This window comes from Lethenteron reissneri, chromosome 53 (genome assembly GCF_015708825.2).
Source record: "Lethenteron reissneri isolate LAM-NWPU_2019-01 chromosome 53, ASM1570882v1, whole genome shotgun sequence".
NCBI classification, from domain to species: domain Eukaryota; kingdom Metazoa; phylum Chordata; class Hyperoartia; order Petromyzontiformes; family Petromyzontidae; genus Lethenteron; species Lethenteron reissneri.
The window spans coordinates 2,252,867-2,265,812 of record NC_083831.1 but is presented as its reverse complement, the minus strand read 5'-3'; the positions used below and the strand labels follow the sequence as shown (position 1 = coordinate 2,265,812).

Genomic DNA, 12,946 nt, shown 5'->3' with positions numbered 1-12,946 from the left:
GTAGGCTGAATAAAGAGCCCACTGTGAATGTACACTTCTTACAGGAAAACCTCTTCAACGCTTTCATTTCTTTAAAACTGCTTTTTGTGTTTAATTTGTTGTCCTTCCCCGGCACCTCCGATTAACATGGTTGATGACGTACGGTGACGAACGAAGTTCAACATCCATACGTACAAACATATCATTGTCATTATTGACCGACACGATGTCGACGCCCGGCGCTCAGGGCCGTCGGGGCCCCGGCGCCCCCTCACGCACCGTGCGGGTGCCCGGATGCGAAGGCGAGGTGCAGCGGCACGAGGCGGTACACGAGGTGGGGTGCGTACACGCGGCCGTGCGTGTACAGCACATTGAGGACGTCGCACACGAGCGTGAATGCCAGCCCATCGCCCGAGATGTACGTGCGCTGCAGCCAGCCGCTCCCACGCAGCTTCTGCGCAGGTGGGGGGGTGGGCGACACGGAGGCACGGGCGAGCACGTGGCGAGTGACGAACGTTCGCTCGACGATGCATCGCCTATGTACTGTTTGCCTTGCAGTCTGCTGACCCGCCAGATGAACGAATTGCGATCGGTGACATGCGGCCGTTGCCTCCACCACACCGCAACAGCCCCACTCTCGATTAACCCCCGGCTGGCTCATTAACTACGCACACTCTCTGGTGTTTTGATCCAGACCATTTGCATTTAGTGTGTCCATGTCTGTGTGTGCACCATGTGCACCTTGAGGCTACTGGGCAGTCGTAGCCAGTCGCCCTCCAGCAACGGCGGGGGTAGGAGCAGCGGCACTCGCAACAACGAGCAGAGCGCCGGGCGGGTAAAACGCAGCGAGTTGGCACAGTGGGCAGCACGAGTTGAGCATCTGTCAATCATCTCAGTCAGTCAACCCATGGCACCATGGGTCTGTCCCATGACCTTCCACACTTTACGTCATGTCCTCAAACTGCACCTAGCCTGGCACAAGCGCCGCGGTGCCGTTCCCACCACATATTTGCGAATGGCGGCTGCTGCTGTTGATTTTGCGCGCAGGGTCGGTGCGCACCCACTCACCTCCGTCACCGTGTTGCGGATGAGGTGTGCGACGGGAGATTGCGTGGCGTGCGTCATCCCCATCTGATCCACGCCACGCCACACTTTCCGCCTGAACTGCTCCCACGCCTCCCCCTCGCACGCACCCCTGTGGAACAGCCGGGCTTGTTAACCGGTAACTGGTTACCATTTCATTATTAACAACTGGTTCAGTTCATAATAATAATGACATTTATAACACGGCAGATTTTGCAGACAAGTCCACAACTCAGAGGCGCGGAGACCAAATAGATAGAGGCCTGGAGATGTTTCTTAAAAATCAGAGTGCATTTCATGTTGCGGATCTGCAAAGGGATATAGAGAGTTCCACACCAAGGGGACACAGCAGAGAACCGATGTGAGGCTGTAACATTTACTAGGTGTGTGGTGGTTGAACACAGGATGGATGAGAAAACAACAGTCAGAGTCTGTTACGAGATCGCATCGTCTTAAAACTATTAAACAATTTTTATTATTTTACCAGGTAAGGCCTACTGAGCTATACAGCTCTTTTTCAGAAGCGACCTGGCCACAAATGATAGCTCAACGAAGTGACTTATGTGAAAATTATAACAGCCAAATACTCTGAGCGCATGTTTCTAAATGTGGAGGGAAAAACCGGCGGACCTGCAGAAAAATCCATGCCACCACGGGGAGAACATGCAAACTTCGAATATACAGCAAGCGTCAGTGTCGGGATCGAACCCACAACCTCCTGTATACCAGGCAAGGTATATAACAGCTCGCCACCGTGACACCCCTCAACATGGGTTGAAGAAAGCAATGGGCAAAGTCCATGGGAACAGTAGCCATGGTGCATAGTAAAACATGAGTGAGTGAGTGAGCGGGTGACTGGATGAGCGAGTGAATGAGTGGGTGAATGTATCCTTGCGACCTGCAGTGTGGTGGCGGTTGACCACAGTACGGATGAGATGAAACAATGCCTGCTAGAGACCGCGTCTCTCAATGCGGGTGGGGGAATCAATGAGCGAGATTCTTGGGAACAGCAACCACGGCGACAGACGAGCGACAAGGAGGCGAGCGAGCGACCCCGGGGTGAAAATGGGTGAAAATGATAGTTCAACGAAGTGGCTTATGTGAAAATTTATAACAGCGTCACAAACCCAAGAGACCGGCACCATATTTCTCCACGGAGCCGTGCCGGGAGGAGTTTGCCCGTGAGCCGCGAGCACACTCTGTCCAGGCACTCAGGCCCGACCCCCAGCACGGCGCACATAGACTCTCCCAGCAGCTCGCTCCTGGAGCCTGGCAGAGGGAGGGGGGTCCCAGTTTCACAACACGAGGCCACTGCACAGCACTGCCTGACACGCACGGAGGAAGCCGCACAGAAGCACACCTTACGTAAACAACGGACGCTGCTGCCATAGCGGTTGGTGTGATTAGGGGGTAAAGCCGGTGCATGTGGCAGTCATCTCAGTCGGCCAACCCATAGCATCTAGGCCTGTTCTATGACCCCCTGTCAGCAAGCCTTCGACACTTCACAATAGCTGTGAATCTTAACAATGGCCATGAATTGTATCTTATACCAATAATAACCTTGCTCGATTCAAGACGCATGTTAATCTAATCTCACTTACTTACCTACCACACTGCAGGATACAGCAACACACTAACCTGGCTCTGAATCGTAACAATGGCCATGAATCATAACAATGGCTGCAAACTGTAACAATGGCTGCAAATCGTAACAATGGCCATGGATCATAACAATGGCTGCAAATTGTAACAATGGCTGTGAATCGTAATAATGGCTACGAATCATAACAATAGCCACAATTCATAACAATAGCTGCAAATTGTAACAATGGTCGCGAATCGTAACAATGGCCACGAATCGTAACAATAGCCACGAATCATAACAATGGCTGCAAATTGTAACAATGGCCATGAATCATAACAATGGCTGCAAATTGTAACAATGGCTGTGAATCGTAATAATGTCCGCGAATCGTAACAATGGCCGCGAATCGTAACAATGGCCATGAATCATAACAATGGCTGCAAATCGTAACAATGGCCGCGAATCGTAACAATGGCCATGAATCATAACAATGGCTGCAAATTGTAACAATGGCTGTGAATCGTAACAATGGCCACGAATCATAACAATGGCTGCAAATTGTAACAATGGCCATTAATCGTAACAATGGCCACGAATCCCTCCTTGCGACATCCCTCACCTTGCAGCCCAACCGAGCGGCGCACCGGCTCCCCTTGGTGCGCCGCTTCCTGCGCCATCGCCCTTCTGGCCGCGGCAGCGACCGCAACGCGGGTGCCGTCCACGAACGCCGCCACGGAGTCTGGGAGGGGATGAGAGATGAGGCAAACGGCTCCTCCTCCTCGTCAACGGGGAGCTCGCGCGACGCGGGCAGTTCCACACAATCAGGAGACCTCGTGCTCACACGTGTCACGGTCTCGTAAATACACACGGGGTGTCGGTTTTGGAGGTACACTTCTACAGTTTGAGAAGATGTGGCTCATGTCAATGGGACTGACTTATTCCGTCTCATCCACGCTGCGGTCGAGCGCCACCACACCGCAGGTCACGACAACACAATCACCCACTCACTCACCACACTGTAGGTCACTACAACCCACTAACCCACTCATCACTTACTTACTCACCACACTGCAGGATACAGCAACACACTAACCCACTCACCCACTCATCATTTACCACGCTGCAGGTCACAACAACACACCCACTCATCACTTACTCACTTAATCACCACACTGCTGGTCAAAGCAACACACTAACCTACTAACGCACTCATCACTTACTTACCTACCACACTGCAGGATACAGCAAATAACTAAACCACTTACTCATCCACCCACTCACCACACTGTAGGTCACAACAACACACCCACTCATCACTTACTCACTTAATCACCACACTGCAGGTCAAAGCAACGCACTAACCTACTCCTTGCTCATCCACTCACCCACCCACCCACTCACCACACTGCAAGTCACCTCACTTCTCTCTCTGCTTCTTTCCTCGCACTACTCTGCTGTGGAATTCCCTCCTTCCATCATCATTGTCTCTTCTCTACCCACCCTCTTATAACAATAATAACCTTGCTCGATTCTTATTTTAAAATAAATTATATAGCACCTTATCCAAGGCACATGACACAAAATTAACAATGGTACAGCATGTGAACGTAATTGTGAATAAAATAGATGAGAGGAAGCAATGGTGGCAAATCTGTGGTGCGTGAATTACGTGAAAGCCAAACTGATGACAGCAAATGACGATGAATGGACTGAATGAATAAGGTTCATGAGTGATAGCCATGCAATGGTAAAGGTGGCGGTTATGAGCGGGAGATTAAGGGGGCGTGGGGTGAGCTCGGAAAATAAGTGAGTTTAATAATGCCTCGATCTCTTATAACATGGACAGTGTCGCTTGTTGCTGGCCGCTTGGTGTTTTGGGTCTGTGCCCAGCAACCGTATTGAATGAAAGACGGCGAGCAATAAGTCGACGGCTTTACGAGCGCACAGAACTCATTGCACAGTCGCCTTCACGGCGAGGTTCTCTATCTCAGAGGTGGCAGCCGTGATGACGTGCACTAACCTTCATTCGGTGACCTCTGACCGTGGTGCTCTTTACCCGGTGACCTTTTCCTCGTGTCGAGGGCTTCTGATGAGACCTCCGTTGAGATCTGCACAAACCAAATCGAGGAACGGCTGTCGGCCAAACCGGCATCACCAACAGCTTCCGATGGAACGGAATCAACGAACCGAGCGGGAAATCACTTTGCCTTTTTGAACGGTCACAGAGCTCGGAAGAGAAAACAAAGATCCCCCATATAGCCTGAACAGACTGTTGGGGCAAGTGCTGTTAGGAGAGCACCTATAAAGGACGGCACGTCACACGGGGTGGTTGGTGGCCAACAACATGCTCGGCCGCCATGTTCTCTGGTACTCATTTGACGCCGAGTCGATCTAGGGGAGGCCCAGGACCGGTGCAGACAATCACCACCAATGATTTGCGTGAGCGGCAATCGAACTCGGGTCGCCGGGTTCGTAGCGCAGTGCGCTACCCGCTCCACTACCGCTCGCGCGCACATACGCGCGCATCCACCCGGATCCACGCTGACCTTGTGCCAGGACGCGCCTGGCAGGAGAGTCTCTTGCAGACACGCGTCCAGCCACCGCACTCCGTACACGGGGCTCTTGCCGAGTGACCGGGCGTCCTCGGGCGTGAGTTTGCCTTGCTGCTCTGCGCGCGTCGCTCCAACGTTCGCCATGTGGTACGCGCAGAGGCCACCAAACCGCGTTCGGCACAAACGGCGACGGGCCCTGCCGCGAATTCAGACGCACGTTTCACGCGTCAAAGATTGTGGGGAAATTGCAGCAAGACATATCCCATTGCTGGACCGCATTTCAACGTACGTGCATTTATACGGTCACCGCTTTCAGGGCACGTATGCGAATCTACTCGCAGACATCCGTTTCTGCCTATACACACTGATATCATACTATGAAAAATAAGAATAGGTTTTACCCTTGATGACAATGAAACAGACGTGAAAAATTAGAATAGTACTCTTTGGTTCTTTCGGTAAAGTCACATAAGTAGAAAAATAAATAATACGTTTTGATTTAAAGTGTTCATGAATGCAGGGATTCATATTCTTGGTTCTTTCGCAATCATCATTGCAGTCGAAATGTCGTGAGAATTTTTATTGTTTTATATTTTTATTCTTTTATTATTTCCCTTCTACGTGACTTTACCGAAAGAACCAATAAATAATAAATCACGACGTTTCGATCGCAACACAAGCACTCGTCATCAGGTAGATGGAAGGGGGTAAATGGGCTGGAGGAGATGGGCTGGAGGAAGAGATGGGGGAGGAGATGGGCTGATGCGGTAGATGAGGATGTGGAGCTGAGTAGAATTGCCGACGACCGGTACCAGCGGTGTCAAGATCGACCTCTGTGGAGGAGGCTCGTGGGGACGCTACCATTGGAGGCAGTCGCCCTGTGCCCATGCTGTCCGTCTTCATTAACCCGCATTGACCAGCGCGGTGAAGTATGGTCAAACATTCATGAATGACAAAGATTACCCCGTGTAGCCTCAACAGACTGTAGGGGCAAGTGCTGTGAGCGAGCAGCACCTATGAAGGCCGGCACGGCACACGAGGGCGTGGGTGGCCAACACTACGCCCTACCGCCTTTGTCTCCCCAGTGGCGATGTTTTAGACACCACACCGGGTACTCATTTGGGGCTGAATCGACCTAGGAGAGGCCCAGGACCGGTTCAAATAATCGTCACTGGCGTTGGCCGTGAGCAGGAACCAAACTCAGGTAGCTGCAGCGGATTCGCCACGGAGTGGCAGTGGCGTCACCGCGGTGCCCGTGCCAGGCTAGGTGCACTTTGAGGCCACGTGATGTGGTGAAGGCTCTCTGCTGGCAGGCGGTCACGAGACCGACCCTGCAGGTGCCATGGGTTGACTGGCGGGGATTACCCGCAGATGCACCACCTGTGAACACGACTGTGCCAACTTCGCCGCGTTTTATCCACCCGGCGCTCCGCTCGTTGTTGTGAGCGTCGCTCCTCCGCCCTCCGTTGTTGTTGGAGGGCGACTGCCTCCAACTGCCCAGTAGCGTCCTTCACGAGCCTCCTCCACAGAGGCCGATCTTGACACCGCTGGTACCAGTCATCGGCAAGTCCACTCAGCTCCACATCCTCCTGTACCACATCGCTCCATCTCTTCTCTAGCCCGTGTCACTCACACACTCACCCACTCACTCACCCACTCACTCACCCACTCACCCACTCATTCATTCAACCACTCACTCACGCACTCACCCACTCACCCACCCACTCACCCACTCATTCACTCACTCACCCACTCACTCACCCACTCACCCACTCATTCACTCACCCATCACTCCATCTCTTCTCTAGCCCGTGTCACTCATTCACCCACTCACTCACCCACCCACTCACCCACTCACTCACCCACTCACTCACCCACGCACTCACCCACTCACCCATCACTCCATCTCTTCTCTAGCCCGTGCCGCGCCCGTTTAGCCCCCTCGATCCGGCCGAACAAAAGCTGTTTAGGCATGCGGTGGCTGGGCATGCGGGCTACATGACCCAGCCAACGCAGCCTTGCCTGCCGGAGGAGCTCACCGATGGGACTTTGCCCAGATCTTTCAAGGATTTGTGAGCTCCTCACACAATCCAGCCTACAGGTTAAACCCAGGATGGATCGTAGGCAGGCCAGCCTAAATGTTTCCAACCGGCGAAGACACACACGAACACAGACACACACACACGCACACACACACACACCACACGCACACACAAGCACACCACACACGCACACAGACAAACACACACGCACACACACCACACACGCACACAGACACACACACCAGACACACACGCACACAGACACACCACACACGCACACACACCACACACAGACACACACCACACACAGACAAACACGCACACACACGTACACATACACACGCACAGACACACCAACCACACAGACACACCACACACAGACACGCACACATACCACACACACACGCACACACACCACACACAGACACGCACAGACACACACCACACACAGGCACACACGCACACACACCACACACACGCACAGACACACTAACCACACAGACCAACCACACACAGGCACGCACACATACCACACACACACGCACACACAGACACGCACAGACACACCCCACACACAGGCACACACGTACACACATACACACACACCACACCACATACAGGCGCACAAACACACCACACACGCACACACAGACACGCACAGACACACCCCACACACAGGCACACACGTACACACAGGCACACACGCACACACACGCACACACACACATACACGCACACACATACACACACACCACACACAGGCACACACACACATACACACACACACCCCACACACAGGCACACACGCATACACATACACACCACACCACACACAGGCACACATCCCACACACACGCACACACACACACACCACACACAGGCACACACACACATACACACACATAGGCAAACACGCACACACACACATCACACCACACACATGCACACACAGGCACACACGCACACACATACACACCACACGCACACACCACGCACACACACCACACAGACACACACGCACACACACCACACAGACACACATGCACACACAGAGACCCACCACACACAGGCACACACACACATACACACACACGCACACACACCACCACACACACACACAGACACACATACACACACACAGACACGCACACCACACACCACACCACACACAGGCACACACCACACACGCACACACACACAGACACACACCACACCACACACAGGCACACACACATACACACACACACGCACACACAGGCACACTCACCACGAGACTCACCACGCCACTCGCCCAGCTCGGCGCGGCTCTAGCAACGGCGGCGCTTGGCAACGGATGGCGCCCACGGCCGCCTCCCCCCCCCGCCGCCTCCCCCGTTGTTTATCTTTAGAGATGTTTAGAGATCTTTAAAGATAAACAACGAGTGAACACTTCTCGTTCTGCTTCTTCTTCGTCTTGATGCTGGTGGTGCTGGTGGTCTTCCCGGGTGCCTCGGCTCCAATGCTGCTGCTGCTGCTCGGCCACTGTGGGGAGGGCCCCTTTGGAAGCCACGGTGGCTCGGAGATGTTAACTACCTCGCCTGGTACACAGGAGGTCGTGGGTTCGATCCTGACCCTGACGCCTGCTGCTGTATATTTGTAGTTTGTGTGTCTCTATCATCATCATCATCATCACGGTGGCTATGAGATGTTAACTACCTCGCCTGGTATGCAGGAGGTCGACCCTGACGCCTGCTGCTGTATATTTGGAGTTTGCGTGTCTCTCTCATCATCATCACGGCGGCTAGGAGATGTTAACTCCATCGCCTGGTATGCAGGAGGTCGACCCAGACACCTGCTGTATATTTGAAGTTTGTGTGTCTCTCTCATCATCATCACCACGGTGGCTATGAGATGTTAACTACCTCGCCTGGTACGCAGGAGGTCGTGGGTCGATTCCGACCCTGACGCCTGCTGCTGTATATTTGGAGTTTGCGTGTCTCTCTCATCATCATCATCACAACGGTGGCTAGGAGATGTTAACTACCTCGCCTGGTATGCAGGAGGTCGTGGGTTCTATCCTGACCCTTACGCCTTCTGTATATTTTGAGTTTGTGTGTCTCTATCATCATCATCATCATCACCACGGTGGCTATGAGATGTTAACTACCTCGCCTGGTATGCAGTAGGTCGACCCTGACGTCTGTATATTTGGAGTTTGTGTGTCTCATCATCATCATCACGGTGGTTAGGAGATGTTAATTACCTCGCCTGGTACACAGGAGGTCGTGGGTTCGATCCCGACCCAGACGCCTTCTGTATATTTGGAGTTTGCGTGTCTCTCTCTTGCTCTCCCCGTGTTCGCGTGGATTTTTCCCCGGGTCCTCCGGTTTTCCCCTCCACATTTAGAACCATTGGAGTATTTGGCTGACAAGCATTTCCACGCAATGATAAGCCACTTCTTTGGGCTATCATTTGTGAAAGCCAGGCAGGTCGCTTCTGAAAAAAAACCCAATATAGCTCAATGGGCCATACCTGGTAAAATAAAATAGTTCTAATAGTAATAGACATTTCTTGGTGGAGAGGGGGGGGGGGCTTTCGCCGTCTAACGTTCAATATTTCCAGCAATTAATCCAACAATCTTTAATATCGAACGAGTCCCCTTTGAGATCTGCGGACAGCCTTCTTATAACCACTCCGATGTCAAGGCTCTGTTCCTGGGCTGATCGGGGTTTTCGCCACTGTGCAGATTCCAGGCTTTGGAACAACGCTTTTGCCATTAATTCTAGATTTGAAGCTTTCGTGACTGCAAGGATTCATATTCTTAGGTTTTTTCGGTAAAGTCACGCAAGACAATCCGACACGTTTGGAGTAACGTTTAGACGTCTGTCTTGAGAATTCGTCCCTTTAGATGGGCCTCCAATATAACCACCCAATGGACCTTGCCCAGGAAGAGTCATACGACTCGGTGTGGCTCTCCTGGTTAAATAAGTAAATTGTAATAATATAATAAACTATGTATATTCTGTTTCTCTCTGTGTGCCTATGTGTGTGTTTCTCTCTGTGTGTCTCTGTGTTGTATCTCTCTGCTTATGTGTCTGTCTGTGTCTCAGTGTCTGTGTTTTGTCTCTCTCTCTCAAATTTAGCAATCTTTGGAAGAACGTCATCAACCAGGCAGGGTGTTGACTGTTATGTTAGCCGACTCTCTGTTGTATTACATTACATTTCTAAGTTTTTCTAGGTTTTGTTTTCTCTTTCATTTGTACCTGATGATGATTGCTTGCGTTGCAATCGAAACGTCGTATGCTATTTAATTTATTTTTTCTTTCTACGTGACTTTACCGAAAGAACCAAAGAGTAATTCCTGCAGTCACGAAAGCTCCAAATCAAGTTTGAAGTAGATTCTGATTTAACACGTCTGCTTTCGCGACCAATATCCATAATAGAGGGGGGGGTTTATTGGGTTAGATCAGGTTAGATGCACAGGAGGATTTCTCCACAATTCCGGCTGTCGCCTGATGATGCTGGTTGTAATTACCGACGAAACGTCACGGGACTCGAATTGGAAAATGTTGTAGTGGGTTTACTCGCCCAAAACACACAACCCGTTAGTGCTGAACTAGTAACTAATTGGCACGCTTTGTTTATGTGACAAACCTACGCCAAGTTGGCCGTGCCGGGTGGTGGCGGGTTTAACGACACATTTATATTTACGCAATCTAACCCAACAAAGTTCCCTCCCCCTCCTCTATTATAGATTATGATTATTATATAAAGGACGCACACAGAGTCCGGGTAAGGAGGCACAGGGCACGACGTGTATTTCACGCACGCACACACACGGCGGATACAACACAGAGGCTGCGAGGAGGAGTCCGCTGTTGCTCACCTCGCTGTTAGTGACAGCCGTGAGTGGCCCAGTCGTCACGGTGGCGCGAGCTGTTAACTACCTCGCTTGGTAGACAGGAGGTCATGGGTTCGATCTCGACACTGACTGACACCTGCTGTATATTTGGAGTTTGCATGGTGGCGAGATGTTAATTACCTCGCCTGGTAAACAGGAGGTCGTGGGTTCGATCCCGACACTGACGCCTGCTGTATATTTGGAGTTTGCATGGTGGCGAGATGTTAACTACCTCGCCTGGTAGACAGGAGGTCGTGGGTTCGATCCCGACACTGACACCTGCTGCTGTATATTTGGAGTTTGCATGGTGGCGAGATGTTAACTACCTCGCCTGGTATGCAGGAGGTCGTGGGTTCGATCTCGACACTGACGCCTGCTGTATATTTGGAGTTTGCATGGTGGCGAGATGTTAACTACCTCGTCTGGTAGACAGGAGGTCGTGGGTTCGATCCCGACACTGACACCTGCTGTATATTTGGAGTTTGTGGTGTCTCTCTCTCCCCGTGGTCGTGTAGATTTTTTTTCTCCGGGTCCTCCGGTTTTGGCTCCACATTTAGAAGCATGCATTTAGATTATTTTGCTACAATACATTTCCACATGATAAGTCACTTTGGTGAGCTATCATTTGTGGCCAGGTCGCTTCTGAAAAATAAGTTAATAGCTCAGTGGGCTTTAAATGGTAAGATAAAAAAAAAATTGTTTATATTTGTAAGTGGTTTGTTTACCTTTCCTATACTTCGCATTCCTATCGTGTTGTTATATTGTTTGCTGTAGTAGTAACCTTCTGACCCCGTGCCCCTACTGGACATCTGTGAAAAAGAGCTTTATAGCTCATCGGATTCCTCCTCGACTATAAATAAACTAGCCCACAGCCCGTCTAAAGACGGGTGTATCGCAGTACATCTGAAATATTCAAGCGAAAAGCAGACTGTGACATCATATTCAGTGCATCCATAAGTGTGCAATTTGTAAGACCGGTAACACAGACTCTATTTTATTTGACGATTATATCCCTTATTCTTGGTTCTTTCGGTAAAGTCACGTAGAAGGGAGATAATAAAATAATATAAATATAAAACAATACAAATTCTCACGACGTTTCGACTGCAACACAAGCAAACAACCACAGCCTGCGGCGGCCCCCAACAGACTGGTCAAGTAAATCCTTACGATCCATCAGGTGATGATTGCTCGTGTTGCAGTCGAAACGTCGTGAGAATTTTTATTGTTTTATATTTATATTATTTTAATAGTTCCCTTCTACGTGACTTTACCGAAAGAACCAAGAATATGAATCCCTGCAGTCACGCAAGCTTTAAATCAAGATTATATCCCTTGTTCATCATGACGTCGTTTTTTTGCTTCTATGTCTCAGCAGCGTTACGGAGTTCGCGTGACTTGAGGGTTCTGGTTTTTTTTAGGGTTAAGTTCTTGGTGAGGAGGGAGGAGGCTCCCCCACCCATCTGGAGTGACGTCATCCGATCATTATTATTAATGAGGGGGGTGCTCCATGTGGAGTGACGTCACCCGCTCATGATTATTAATGAGAGTGCTCCATGTGGAGTGACGTCACCCGCTCATGATTATTAATGAGGGGGGGGGTGCTCCATGTGGAGTGACGTCATCCGATCATTATTATTAATGGCGGGGCAGTTCTCCATGTGGTGACGTTTCATGCTTATTATTATTAATGAGGGGGGTGCTCCATCTGGAGTGACGTCACCCGCTCATGATCATTAATGAGGGGGGTGCTCCATGTGGAGTGACGTCACCCGCTCATGATTATTAATGAGGGGGGTGCTCCATGTGGAGTGACGTCACCCGC

General features: G+C 50.9%; 1 protein-coding gene across 1 annotated transcript in view; it reads right to left on the bottom strand.

Annotated features, from left to right (window-relative positions):
• The window catches only part of LOC133356260 (uncharacterized), a 32,977-nt gene extending 24,385 nt beyond the window's left edge, over positions 1-8,592 (bottom strand). Inside the window, exons 1-7 of the mRNA XM_061573662.1 lie at positions 8,521-8,592; positions 5,194-5,395; positions 4,668-4,755; positions 3,267-3,386; positions 2,190-2,331; positions 1,048-1,174; positions 259-433 (exon numbers count right to left, since the gene is read on the bottom strand). Coding sequence (XP_061429646.1) covers positions 259-433; positions 1,048-1,174; positions 2,190-2,331; positions 3,267-3,386; positions 4,668-4,755; positions 5,194-5,343 — 802 coding nt within the window. The 5' untranslated portion in view covers positions 5,344-5,395; positions 8,521-8,592. The remainder of the gene's footprint in view (positions 1-258; positions 434-1,047; positions 1,175-2,189; positions 2,332-3,266; positions 3,387-4,667; positions 4,756-5,193; positions 5,396-8,520) is intronic.
• Between the last annotated feature and the right edge of the window lie 4,354 nt (positions 8,593-12,946).